This window comes from Odontesthes bonariensis, chromosome 7, assembly GCF_027942865.1.
Source record: "Odontesthes bonariensis isolate fOdoBon6 chromosome 7, fOdoBon6.hap1, whole genome shotgun sequence".
Lineage (NCBI taxonomy): Eukaryota > Metazoa > Chordata > Actinopteri > Atheriniformes > Atherinopsidae > Odontesthes > Odontesthes bonariensis.
The window spans coordinates 23,984,960-23,998,816 of record NC_134512.1 but is presented as its reverse complement, the minus strand read 5'-3'; the positions used below and the strand labels follow the sequence as shown (position 1 = coordinate 23,998,816).

The window sequence follows — 13,857 nt, the reverse complement described above, 5'->3', positions numbered from 1 at the left end:
GAATCTGTAGTCAAAAAAATTTTTAATTAAAAATGTAGAATATCGGGAGCTTTATCCTTTTAGAATTATCACAGGCAAAGAAACGCTCCTGCTCTTTTACAAACAGCATTAACCAGCACTTGTACACTCATGATTAGTTCCCTCAAACATGCTTTTAATTTCATAATAGATCCATATGCATTTATATACTGTATACCTATATAAAAACATTACTTCCATTCAACACATTATTGCATTAAAGCAAAATATCATACAATATATCAGATTTTATATCCATGCATAGAACATATTTAAAATATACATATATATCGATATATATATCTGTATGTATATATACATATATATATATATATATATATATATATATATATATATATATATATATATATATATATATATATATTTATAGATATGCATTTATCACGGCATAAAATTCATAGAACATATTCATGTCTACTTAATACAAAAAGGAATAGAAAATATAAAAGCAAGACCATCGTATAAACCGACTTATAAAAAGAAAAAAAGAAAACAATAATCAAGAATGCTAGATGTACAGATTTAAAGTGCTTAGTTTTTCTTGATTCTGCGTACAATTGGAGAAGCAGCCCAGAAAGAAGGTACTAGCAAGCATAGCTGGGAACAACTGTAAGCAGCTGCTTCAGAGATGTTTCAGTCATGTAGCAATCCACCAGGCAAAGTGTTAATACTGTATATACTGTACGCACAATGTTTATGAATAGCTTATTAGTTGGAGTGGGATTCAATGCTTGGGATTGGTTTAGAATGTGCCGCAAATGAATGTAGCTTTTTTTTTTTTGCTTTTTTTTCTCTCTCTCTTTACTTTTACATAACAGTCATACCCTAAACGTTTAAAACACCGAACACTAAATCCCTTAAACCTGAAGAATCCTGCTCCTCAAATGACATCACAACGTCATGTTGAGCACACACAATAGTCCAACAGAAGTAGCATCCAATACGTCTCGTAAACCAGGAGATTTTTTTTTTTTTTTCTTTAAAAAGAAAGAAAGAAAACTTTGTGCTTCAGGGAGGCAGAAGTTCGGACCTGTTGGCACTTCCTCTTGCAGTTGGGACTGTTATTGTGGGTTTTGGGTTATTTACTAGTCAGCTGTAAGGGTTGAGAAGAGGCAGGAAGCTCCAGCCCAGCCAGAGAGAGAAGACCTGGGCCAGAAGTGGGTACAGGGCAAGGGTTGATGGGTAAAATGGGCTCTGGGAGCTCCAGAAGCCAGAGCGCTTTCTCTCACCTGTATTCCCCAAAAGTACAGTCATCTTCTTTCATGGGCTGGAACTCTGGGTCCGTGTGCGCGTCCTCTTTCTCTTTGACTGGAGAGGTTCAGAAAAACAATAAGACAAGCTCGCTCAACCGAGAGAGTAAAAACAACTCATTTTGTTTCTTGTGCTGCGTTCTTCTTACAATAAAAATAAGTAGCAAGGATGAGAAAAATGTGTCATAATAATGTGAAGAAATGTTCTAAAATGGGAAACGTCAAAGTTAGAAGGTTGTTCTTAAAGAAGGAAACAGAAGAATGTTGTTGTAAAACACACTTACTGCAGCAGAAATTTGTTTTACAGCTTTGACTGATTACCACAATTTGAGAGCAAAAGCTGCCAAAAAACAATGTATCTTAAAGTGCTGTTGTGCATGGTGGTGTGACACTGCTCACCGGGATATTTTCCTCCTTTATTCCTTTGAATGAAGCAGATGATGAGCAGGATCAGGATGAGCAGAGCAATGGCGCACATGAGGCCAATGAACCATCCCTGAGTGGCGATGTCCACCTGTCGGCTTGCAACAGCTGGCCAGAGGAGGAGAGAAAGACTCAACGTTTACGACCACATTCTCCTCCCATTTCTTCCCCGGTGACTAGGGGACATTAACCACAATTGCGTGCGGAGCAGGTGACACATTGTTTTGGCAGATACGGTATCTATCAGTTCGAAGTATCAGTTCATTAGTGCCTCGTGATCACCAATGTTACTGAAGAGCACAACTGTCGTGTTAGATGAGAAATCTCTTGGATTATATTAGCAATGACTTGAAATACATCAGCAGTAGTCCACAATCAGAGCATTCAAGTGCGCGCACACACACACACACACACACACACACACACACACACACACAGTGACAGATAAACACACAGACGATCACAGTTACACAAACACACAAGTTTACAGGGGGTGGCATTAGGTTGGGTGTTACAACTCTAAACACAAACACTGAACTTCTATATTAGAATGTCTGATTTTGTGATTCACAAATCTACAGAACAAGAATGACATTACTTGTAAAGAATTTAAACCATGAAGTCATGCACGCTGCTATCTATCTGATATATCTACATGCCTGACATAATATGGAGAAAGACAGCAACGCGTCTGTTAAACCCATGCTTGACTACGTGTAACAACACAACAGCACAAACTGCTACACACTCTACACAAGTCACAGTGTGAGGCCCTGCTCAGCCAGGCCAGGGTGGAGGCCCCTAAACCCCAAACTGCCTCACCTGGGACCGTGACCAATAGCTCCTCGGAGCGGTGGGGCGGCTGGTCGTGGTGACCCTTGGCCACCACACGCACCCGATAAGAGAGGCCGACCTTTAAGCCTTTCAGCTTAACGTTCTGAGAGCCATTCACAAGCTCTCTCTTCCAGTCCTCTTCACTTTCACCTGCAGGAGGGGACGTTCATGAAGAGAAGTATGTTTGAGGGAGCGAATACAGTTTCAAATGGGCCATGGAGTAAATGACATCATGGAAACTATTTTGCTGACAAAAACATCTACTGGTATGGCATTACACTGCGGGCAATTGTTAATATTCATGGAGTCCTAAGAATCCATTAAGTCTATGAATGAATTACTGTGGTGGCCCTCAGAGCTCAATGCACTGTAAAGTTTAAAAAAAGAACTGCACGCAAATCATGAAAACCATTTGTCCATGTTGAAAGTGTTTGGCAGCATTTAAGTAAGACTGGAAATTAATACAAATAACACTATGACTGTCCAAAGGGACAGAGAGTGGCTGTGTTCTCTGAGGCAGTGTTTTTGTATTTGGGATGGGTTTCCTCACTTTTCAGGAGTAAAACACCTGGGTTTTCCACGTGGACCCAAGCTAAAATAGAACCCCATTTCGAAAAAAAAACGTTGGTACACTGTGTAAAATGTCAATAAAAACACAATGTAACGTCGGCGAATCTCATAAACTGATGTGTTTTTCGCAATAGAACAAAGAAAATATGGCCACAGAAAAAAATGCATTTCCTGAAAAAAATTCAGCTCATCTTTAACTTTCAACTGTCTTGTTTCCACGTAGACTTTGCACAGTGTTCCACTTTGTTTTTCGGAAACTGGGGTTGTAACATGTCGCTACGATTCCGCGATTAAATGCGGAATAGACCTCCAGGATGCTTTGGTGACCTCTCTATACACTGCCGGGCCAGAAAAAAAGTCACACGCTGTCATATTTTGTTGAACCGCCTTCAGTTTTGATTATGGCCCACATTCAGCATGGCGTCGATTCAATAAAATCCCAACAACAACACAATGTTCTTTCTTTAATTGGAACGGGAGCTTGTGCCATCAGGGAAGAAAAAACCTGGCCAGTCACTACATTTTGGTAATGAACGGACCTCGTCTTTGGGGAGCATGTGGTGACTTTTTCTTTTTTTTTGACCAGGAAGCGTATGTCTTCTATCACTTCAGGGGCTAAATTTATGTTAGCTTGGTGCAAATCTATTACTAAGCCAGTCAGTACCTTGAAGACTGCACTCTCCATGTGCCAACTATCTTTATTAAACTTTCAACTGCACAGATTTGAGTGAAATTATTTTGCTCCATCTTTATCTCTCAAAACTGATTATGCCCAAATCCCTTCAAAACTAGCATTGTTACTGTGAGCATGTAGCATACTGACGTTAGTATCAACATCAAAGGTAAGCGGTGCATACGTTTAAAAGAAAAGAAAGCACATTTGCCTCATTTTCTAAATGTCAATGATTTCTCCTCCATTTGATTTCCTTCTGTTTATTTACATCTGTGCTGTCAGGGCCACCATACACACACACACACCACGAGTGGTAATGAGCTAAATATGAAACGTGTTGTGACTGATGATCACAGGATTGTGTTTTTGATGCCAACATTTTCTTAATTAGTGGGATCTATTTGAATGATATCCCCTAACTGAATGCATGGAGCAGTAGGTGTGAGAGAGTCATACTACAGTGCTTTTCATCCTCGTTGCAGGTGCATAAAAACAATAGACTCGCACTAACTCGGCTGGCGCAAATGGAAGGCTTGAGCTGCATTTGGTGATGGTTGTCTGCTTTAAATTCCATCAACATTCAGATCGAAAACGGGCACAGCTCTAGTGAAAATCAACACTGAGTATTTAGAAAAAAAATCTCAGGAAGCCTCGTTTATCACATCTGGGACTGCGCTGGCAGGACCCAGCATTAACATGACTGCCAATATTTCAATTCACCTGCACAAGCCAATAACGAAGTAGGAGTCTCTTGCCACCTATGCATTGAACTGGGAGGAGTATAGGTGTGTTGCTTACTGTTGTCTACTATGTATTCTACATATACGTCTTTCTCTGGGCCCCAGTATTCCCAACTGATCACGGCCCCGTCTTCTCCAACCGAGGAACTAATGTTTGCGAACGGACTTGCGGGCCCCGCTGCGCACACAAGAGAAAAGACAACCATCAAGATTTTTCTGTAGGTCAAAAGACGATCCAGTGACTAGTAATCACATTGCTTTACTTGAGTCACATACCCACTGTATGCGCTTACTGTCGAATCAGTGAATCTTAACCAACAATAGCAAATATTGAGACGCTCCACCAATAAAAAACAACACACAAATAAAGCTCATAATATACTATTCAGACATGCAGTTTACTAAGATCACAGCAGAGTCTGTACCCTTGTGGGTCGGACGATGTGGAGGAGACCGTGCAATGGGATGGGAGGTTTGCAGGTTCCCTGTAAACAACATCAAGAGGGGTAAAGAAGGCACCACACAAAAAGCAAACAAACACACGCACACACACACACACACAGGCGAGACTCAGACATTTTCCACAAGGAGAGACACAACAGACACTGAGTCATTATACACAGAACACACTGTTCATTAGCATGCCAAGCAAAACCCTCGCCATGCAGCAGGAAAGCTTTGCCAGCAGCCACCATGGAAGAGGTAGGAGGGGGGTCAGAGTTGCCAGTGAAGTAAAAAGGGGAAGTTGTTCGAAGATAAGAACGGCATGCTTTTATAGCTTTTGTTGTATCTGCAAAAACATGCATCTTTCTACATGCACCACATCCATGTCAACCTGTGACATCGCAGCCTGAGGGGATAAGTTGGACTCGGACAAACAGTGGGACGGGGTAGACTGACCCCTTCCCCCTCAAACTGATTTCAAAATGGCACAAACCCGATGCAACAATTTAACAGGTAATGGCTTTAACAAGTAACTAAAGCTTGAAGGAGGTCAAACAAATATACATATTTATCATGCAGTGTATAATAGTAAAAATAATAGAAAACGGTTTGAAAAAAAAAAAATCATACTGAACAAAAACAGCAGCCTGAAAAAAACAACAGGGCTGCAGCAAGTTAGCACACCCATGACTTCAAATATTCAAATATTTAGTTCAAAATTCGTAAAATGTCACAAAATAGTAGAAAAAAATATCCGCTAGTGGTGCTCCCTGGAATATGTGAGGTCTTAAAATTGGCCACTAGTACAAGACCAGAAACTTTTCAATTTACAGTGATTTAAAAATAATTAGAGCAACACATTTTAACATGTGTCAAGTTGGAAGCAAACTAATAATTTGGCAATTTTAAAACCAGAATCTGAAAGCCCACATCACAGTTAAAACAGACTGAGAGACTCCAGTACACAAGACTTTGTTTAGCAAACATTTGTGCCTTAATTTGGGTGCTTTCAAAGGCATTAAATGAACATAAAAAAAAGGGCCTACTGCCTACAATCCAGAGCCAGATTTACTATTGCTTTGCACCTGTTGCGAATTCTTTCGGTGTTAACTATTAATATTTACTATTCACTAATGTTCAGTGAATAATGTTGGGCATAGTAGAGAATTTTCTGATTTAAACTATGTAAACTATCGTGAGCCAAATACATTTTTGAAATGTATGTCTCACTTTGGATGCTTTCCCCAGACCTATATAGAAATAATTGCTATAAATCAGCTGAAATATTCATCCAAATGGTTATTTTCTTCTACTTGTCAGCATTTGATGACTTACCTTCATCCACAATGGTGACAACTTCCTGAGAAATGGCTGGGCCTGGTCCTTTGATTGTTTTCGCATTCAAATAAAACTTGTAGCGTGTGCTGTACTTGAGGTTGGGCAAAGTGACTGAGGTCTCATTGGCAGCCAGGGCCAGCTCCTCCTCTGTGCCCAGTTCATTGGAGTTATTAACTACAGGGGTGAGGGATGGATGAAAAGAACCATGGGATGGGAGGAACGTGGGAAGCAGCGAAGTAAGTTGAATTGAAATATGAGGAGAGGGGGGGGGGGGGTTGGAGATGGAGTGTCAGTGATGAGAAAGATGGAAATGGAAGGATTCAGATAACAGAGGTGTAGGGTTCAGAAATAGAGGATAGGAGTGACCAAAGTTGATTTGTTAAGTTGTGTTGTCGTAATTAAAATAAAATGACATTAGGCTACTTTAGTCCTTTCTTTTTATATTTCTACTAACATGAACAGAATGACCGCATCAGACATGAATAAGAGTGACATACAATACTACATGAAGGAGGGTGACATTTACCTGGCAGAGATATAACATCTCATTTATTGTCTTGAATCAATAAATAAATAAATAAAAGGACTTACCTGTATGATATTTGAGGGTGTAGCCAGTGATGTGTCCATTGTGTTCACGAGGGGGGCTCCACTCAAGGGTTAGAGAATTCAGGTTTGGGTTAGTAACAACCAGGGAGGTTGGAAGCCCCGGCACTGCAGGAAAAGTAAGTGAGAGACTGTTGCACAAGTTCATCAAAACAAAGCTGGAGATAATAACATAAGTGAACAAATGGTGTGAGTGGCATCATTCCCCTATTATCATTATTTCTAACGCATTCTGGTGTCAGTTGGTTACAATCTGCGACTTTACTACCAGAGCCTAGACACAAATGAAATGACTTTCTTACCTCCTTCGGGTGTCTTAAACTGCTGCTCTGGGCTCTGGGGGCCCTCTCCTTTGCCGTTAAACACCTTCACATAAAACGAGTAGAGACTGAAGGGGTGCAGACCAGGCAGCATGCCATGGCTGTGGTTCCCGCTGAAGGTAAGGATGTGTTTCCCCATGTGATCAGGGTGGTGTTTGTGGAGGCTGTGCTCTCTCCAGTAATATACCTGCAAAATGCAATAAACATATACATGCTCAACATGTGTGTGGTATATACGTATCGTTTAGTGGCACAGAAGCACATTTAACACTGCATGTGATCCATTAAACTGTACCTTGTATCCTTTGAGATGTCCTCGTATCAGATGATGGGGCACGGGATCCCAGTGTACCTCTGCCTTGGTGCTGCTGACCACTGCAGCATGCACATTTTCAGGAGCTGTTACTGGAACTGTACAGAATACAAAGCGGAAAACATAACGTGATGAGTAACTGTTACTGGTTGCACAGTCCAGTGCGTTACCATGGGCCTGTGAACGTGGTCATTTTGTAAGAGTCTAAAGTAGTCGGAGAAACTCACAGTCCTCTCCTGAGTAGCCGAGGGCAACCGCCGGCTCAGGTCCGTCTCCATAGTCGTTTATAGCCTGAACCTTTAGCTCATATGGAACAAATGTGGGCGTTCCAGATACAGTAAACTTGGAATTGTTGGCCACATTCACTTGTGTCCACTCGCTGCCGAGTCTCTGCTGTCTCCACATCACTTTATAGCGAAGCCCTGGCCCATTAGACTGGAGGCCAGACAGAGGCTAGACAGGAGAAAGTTTTAAATGGGACTTATTTTCCATCATAACATTTATTGCAGAAGAAGTGCCAAATGCTATTCATTGTTTAAGTGCACAAACCATCAAGATCAATTAAATTAGGAAAGATTTATGGAAATCCCATAAGACCAGATGACCAAACTGTACACATGGATTTGTTTATTTTTCTTGTATATATAATGGCACCCCCTGGGCAACAGTAAATACATTAGGGTTTAAATGAGAAAGCACAATACTACTTTATTACCTTCCAGGAGATTACAAGATTGTTATGTTCTGTTCCATATCCCTGTACACCTGCTGGGCTCTCATCTGGAGCTGAAAAAACATCCATATTAAAGACAAATAAACAACTTTTCCAACTGAAAAGCTACACCACGGCTCTGGATTCTGATGTGAGGCCTCAAGCAACCGCTCACAACATAATCTCACATGAATGTGTTTGGTTACCAAATAGTTTTGAATTCCAAATTAGAAATCAGTACACTCTTATTTTAATGCTTATATAATGATTACATCATTCAAGCCATAAAAATACAACTATGCAGAGTCGATACAGGACCGGTTCACACTGAACTCCAGATAATGCATTCACAAATCGTGCGTACCTGCAGGATCAGTCTTGTATGTTCGAGAGGGGATGCTGGGCCTGCTGAAACCCACATCATTGAGGGCCAAAACTTTGAAGGTGTAGTGAACGTAGGGCGACAGCTTGAGGTGAGCCGTTGTCTTGGTCCCAGGAACTTCTGTAAGGTTATGCCAGTGCCCTCGATGGTGAAGCAAGTCTTCATACTGGATCAGAAATTCTGTTTGCAAAAGCAAGACAGTTACTCTACAGGGTCTGACAGTATATTTGTGCAAGGGGATCGACGCTGAAAATGGCACCTCTGAGAGCGCACGGTAAGGCTTGGAAACAAATAGAAGATTTGACCATATTTCCGTTAAAGGTGAGTGTTTGCAGCACGCTGAGCAAACTAATGGTCGGTGAAGAAGTTCATTATGTCTCACCAAAGTTTCTGTGCACACTGCTTTCTGAAAATTTGGCTTGGAGACTTGATGGCTTGAGTGTTTTTAGGGATTTTTGTCCCCACTAACTTTAAGGGGGAAAAAAAATGGTCATCTTGCAAAAATGAAGTGACGCCTGTGAACTAACTCAGGCAGTCAGGCCCCAGCTGCACCGCTGCCACATGCACCATCCACTTCACACTCCACATGCCATAAATCAAACCTGCCCTTCCAATCTGGGCAATTTATCTCAGCTTCAAAATTCCCATCTCGCCCTCTTTCATATCTATGCTACAACTGCTTCTGGCAACCGCTTCACTCTGCAGCCTGCCCGCTTTTTCTTTTCAGCCTTCCGCCACCTCAGCTTCCACTTGTAGGCTCCAGCCACAGATTTTCAAGACACCAAACACCAAATGTATTCTGCTATAAAGATTCAAAACATTTCTAAACATGAGCTGTCTGACCGAACTGTCTCAGAGTGCTCATTATTTAGAAGAGCTGGCTAATGGCCAAAACATAATGAGGGAAGACTCTTGTTCTAATCTTTTAAGTCTTGAAAACCTCAATGTCTTTGTTTTGGTTGTTGTTGTTCTCTTCCTTTCTTTAATATCATTACATATGAGGGAGAAACCCACATACTAAAGCCATGAGGGAATTAATAATCAAGTTACAGCTTCTTCCACAGTCCTGGGTCAGATTTAAAAATGTAAAAATAAGCTGCTAATTTGTACTTTGTCTATTGCAAATGTATGCAATAGTGGATTCATATAGTCTATCACAATAAATGTTACACACTTAAAATGGCTCCTTTTATGGTCGGTGGTGACAATCTGAATGTATTTATGTGGAATCCGGCCTTTAATAAGCAGCTTATTTAGCCATAAATGTGAGTTTTTAAGGAATTCTGTTATATTTTCTAAAATTAAATAATTTAGGAGATGTAAAAATGCGTGTTGAATAAGGCAAAACATGCCAGTTTTTATATTATTTAAAAAGCAATCTCCTACTTTGATATCTTTGTGGACCAGTTTCTATCAGATCAAACAAAAGACTTGTGACCTGTTATAAAGGTTGAAAAAAAAAAACAGCTTTAATACCATTAATGACACTTTTTGAGCTGTGAATTCCTGAAATTTGCATGATTTATCTAGTCGGGTGCTTGTTAACTAGTAAATCTGACAGACCCTCCTAAAAGCAGTTGATAAACTCCCAGATAGCTCCAATGTTCAGGATTTCTTCATTGTAAAGAGTCATGTTCTACCAAGAAAAACACCTTCAAGTAAAAAAAAAAAAAAAAAAAAAAAAATGTGGTGGGAAACCTCTCGCTGAATGTCAATATACAGCAAAGAGGTTAAGAAAGGCATAAAACACAAAGTAAGCTAAGCAACACACACACACACACACACACACACACACGTACTCTGAATAGGACTGTTATGTTCATCCCCAGGGGTCCAAGTGAGCTGAACACTCCTCTTTTTCTGGTCTGTCAGCTCCAGGTCAGTCGGGGGCTCAGGTCGCTCTGGGAGAAAAACAGCAAAGGCGGCAGCATCAACACATCTGCCAGGGAGCATTCACATTCTTACTTCACTCTAAAGTTACTGAATATGAACAGTTCATGCTGTGACAAGATGGAGCTGAAACAAATAAAGATATTTAGGTCAGGTTTCAGTGCTGCCAGAATCTAAAAAAATACAAAGTTTGATGCTCATGTCCCAGTTTTTTTTTTGTTTGGGCCGACACATGCACCACTGCATCGTGCCAATTAAATGACGGTTTCTCAACTTGAGAACCTTCAAGAAGTGCTCCGTCTCGGACTCACTAGACAGACCAACCTGATGCACGTGTTTTAGGATATGATGATGATGCAAAACGCATGCTTGGAATAAATGAGTGGGTTATATTCCAAGTAGTGCAAAGCTTTGAAATTATCTTTGATAGAAATCGTCTCTCTCCTTTGCCTTAATGTTTGTTTCATGCTCTCAACACGAAAAAGAAAAGCATGGACCTTATGTCAAAGACGGTGATATAAAAAAATAAAAAGACTTTACATACAGCACAAATCAATGCTGGTACGTCAAAACAAACAGAAAAACCGCACAGTGCTTTGTGAATGTCCAATACAAAACGGGTCTTTTGGCGCCAACATGCTGCATTTTACCAAAACATCCAACAAACAACACAAGCCCATGCTGGCAGAGCAGATCTGGGTGCTCCTGTGTGCTGCAGGTTTACCGTAGACTACAGCTGGGGTTGGCGTGGCCTCTGCCAGGTAGCAGGACAGGAGTGAAATAGGGAGTTTAGTGTTCAGTCAGCCATAAGAAAACAGAGATTATCCGTCTGGCTCAGAAGACATTGATCAAATATTCATGCTGCTGACACGATCGCTGACTGAATCTGCCCTGACACTCACGTAAACTCTCAGCCAACTCACCTTGAAGAGCTAACACGCAATCTTTTGTGTAAACATATTTTCTTTTCCAGGAGAACCTAAGATGGAAGTTTGTTTGTTTGATTGGTCAGCGAAATCAAGCTCCTACAAAGCTTAACATACCGACAACAGTGAGCTCGGCGCTGGCTGAATCCTGGTCCAGAGTGGTGTTCATGATGCACGTGTACACCCCCGCATCGTTCTCTGTGACGTCACTGATGGTGAGGCTGTCGGAGTCTACAATTAATCTGTACAAAAGAAAGCTGAGAGTGAATAGGATTACACGTAATCTTAGACGTTGAACTTGTTGTGCAACCAGGAAGCCATTCTGAGGACAGAGATGACGCCAAACATAAAAACAGCTGTAACCTCTCATCATCAGGCAGTTCTCCGTCATCTTTGAGCCAGGTCATAGTGGGAATTAGCGAGGTGTCGTGTTTCACTTTGCACTCAAACACCACAGATCTGCCCCTCTGGACCACTTTGTACTCCGGCTGCTTCAGGATTCGAGTGGGCTCTGAGGGAGGAGGGGCAGAAGAATGTTTGGGACTGTGAAGACTTGGCATGGTAAAGAAATAAAACATTGAGCCTCATCCACATTCTACATGCATAACTTGGTACATGGCTGGACTTGGTAACTATTATGTGACCAGTATTAGGAAAAATGCAAGTGATAAAGGTACTGAAAGTCATGTGAAAATGAAGGTAAATCTTCTTTCATTCCCTGATTTTAAGTATCAGGACATAATGAAAAAATGCAGCTGATGTGATCTCGCTAAACGCAGAAGTTTTGTCAGTTTGCTGGTCTGGAGCATTCAGGTGTGTGTTAGCACAACGCCAAGAATGATCCTAGAGAAGCAACTGTCGCTGCCCATCAACCTGACTGAAAGGCTGTGACGAGACCATAAGGAAGCTGTGGATAAACGAATGCCCTCAATGAAGGGAAGCAACATTGTAAAGAAAAGTGGGACAAAATTCCTTCAGAACAGTGTGAGAGACAGATAACATCCTACAGAAAACAATTCCATCAAGTTAATGCTACTTAAGGTGTTTTTACACGCGAGTGAATCAGGGGATGTGCTTAGTTTTTCCACACACTGCTTCTGTATTTTGGCTTAGTTTTTTTTTAAAAGCTTAAACTTATAATGACACAGTGTAATTTGACATATGTTGTTGTTCATCTGAGGCTGTATGCACCTAACTTTAAAACCTAGTAAGGAATAGACGATTTTTTTTTTTATTGTATCCTGATACGTAAAACCTTCAAATTGAAAGAGGGTGTACTTTCTTTCTATTTGCCTGTACCCTTCAAACTTGTTTTAATCCACAGAGAATAAAAAATAGGCTAATAGGTTAAAAGGCATATAAAAAAGAAACACTCTCACCTTTGACCTCCAAGGAGACATGATTCTCGTAAATACCAAGGATGTTTCTGGCCACGCAGGTGTACTTCCCGCTGTTTCGGGCTTGAGCGACATCAATCTCTAAAGTGCCGTTGTCGTGCAGAATGTAGGGGTCTCCATCCAGTGTGCTGGAGCGGCTGTCCTTAAACCTATGGCACCGAGTTGACCGCTTTGAGCTTTCAGAGAAACATAATGCAACACTTTTCCCCGTTAAAGGCTCATTAACTCACCATGTAATTTTCGGGATGGGTGATCCAAAGGAAGAGCAGTCCATCAGGGCCCGGTGATTTTTGATGACCTGGTAGACTTTGTCAGCTGGTGTCAGCACTCTGGGCGGCTCGGCTGCAGTGAGGCAGCAGCAGTTAATTCCATGTTATTACCCACAACAAATCGGTTGTAATGGAAAACAGCCTTCAAATGCAAATGGATCGTGCAGTAAGAACTTACAGAGGACATTGACAAAAGCGTTGGACAGGAGGTAACCATAGTCGTTGGAGATATTACACTGGTACACAGCGCTGGACCCAATCTGGACATCAGTAAAGATGACTGTGTCGTCCTCCACTTTTCTGCTCACGTCTTTTGGTGAATCTGTCAAATTTTAAAAAGAGGTTACAAATGTTTGTTGTTTGGTGAACTGTGAAAAATACTTTAGAGAGACAACTGCAGGGACAAATCACATAACTGATGCAATGTAATCTTTGTAGGATGAACTTAATGTGTGTGAAAAAAACAAATGCAAGACATTCAACTTTTTATTTTGGCTGAAACCTCAAAGAAATAAATGAGCATTTTTGGAAATATTACTTTTAGATAAAACTAGCCAGTGGCTAGTGAGGTTAGCTACGGAAAAGACTGTAAATGGGGGTAAACTGATAGCCTCTCTCAGTCTAGCCTCAAGGAGCAGCATTTCTAGTAAAAAGTGGTACTTGAAAGCGCAATATATACAAAAAGCAAAGTGCGGGAGACATGTTGAAAATCTCAAAGCTAGATGAATTTC

The 13,857-nt window shown here is 41.0% G+C and overlaps 1 protein-coding gene across 18 annotated transcripts in view; it reads right to left on the bottom strand.

The window, feature by feature from the left end:
* The window catches only part of LOC142384193 (neuronal cell adhesion molecule-like), a 72,847-nt gene that overhangs the window by 3,548 nt on the left and 55,442 nt on the right, over positions 1-13,857 (bottom strand). For 4 of the 18 annotated variants that reach the window (XM_075470233.1, XM_075470232.1, XM_075470230.1 and 1 more), the window contains 19 exons: positions 13,305-13,448; positions 13,088-13,199; positions 12,840-13,006; positions 11,824-11,971; positions 11,578-11,702; positions 11,259-11,288; positions 10,444-10,545; positions 8,627-8,824; positions 8,266-8,336; positions 7,778-8,003; positions 7,533-7,648; positions 7,220-7,424; positions 6,903-7,025; positions 6,309-6,485; positions 4,955-5,014; positions 4,588-4,707; positions 2,535-2,696; positions 1,689-1,820; positions 1,269-1,347 (listed from right to left, as the gene is read on the bottom strand). In XM_075470233.1, the coding sequence (XP_075326348.1) occupies positions 1,269-1,347; positions 1,689-1,820; positions 2,535-2,696; positions 4,588-4,707; positions 4,955-5,014; positions 6,309-6,485; positions 6,903-7,025; positions 7,220-7,424; positions 7,533-7,648; positions 7,778-8,003; positions 8,266-8,336; positions 8,627-8,824; positions 10,444-10,545; positions 11,259-11,288; positions 11,578-11,702; positions 11,824-11,971; positions 12,840-13,006; positions 13,088-13,199; positions 13,305-13,448 (2,497 nt within the window). The remainder of the gene's footprint in view (positions 1-1,268; positions 1,348-1,688; positions 1,821-2,534; positions 2,697-4,587; positions 4,708-4,954; positions 5,015-6,308; positions 6,486-6,902; positions 7,026-7,219; positions 7,425-7,532; positions 7,649-7,777; positions 8,004-8,265; positions 8,337-8,626; positions 8,825-10,443; positions 10,546-11,258; positions 11,289-11,577; positions 11,703-11,823; positions 11,972-12,839; positions 13,007-13,087; positions 13,200-13,304; positions 13,449-13,857) is intronic. The other 14 variants (XM_075470237.1, XM_075470235.1, XM_075470238.1 and 11 more) reach the window with 6 other exon arrangements.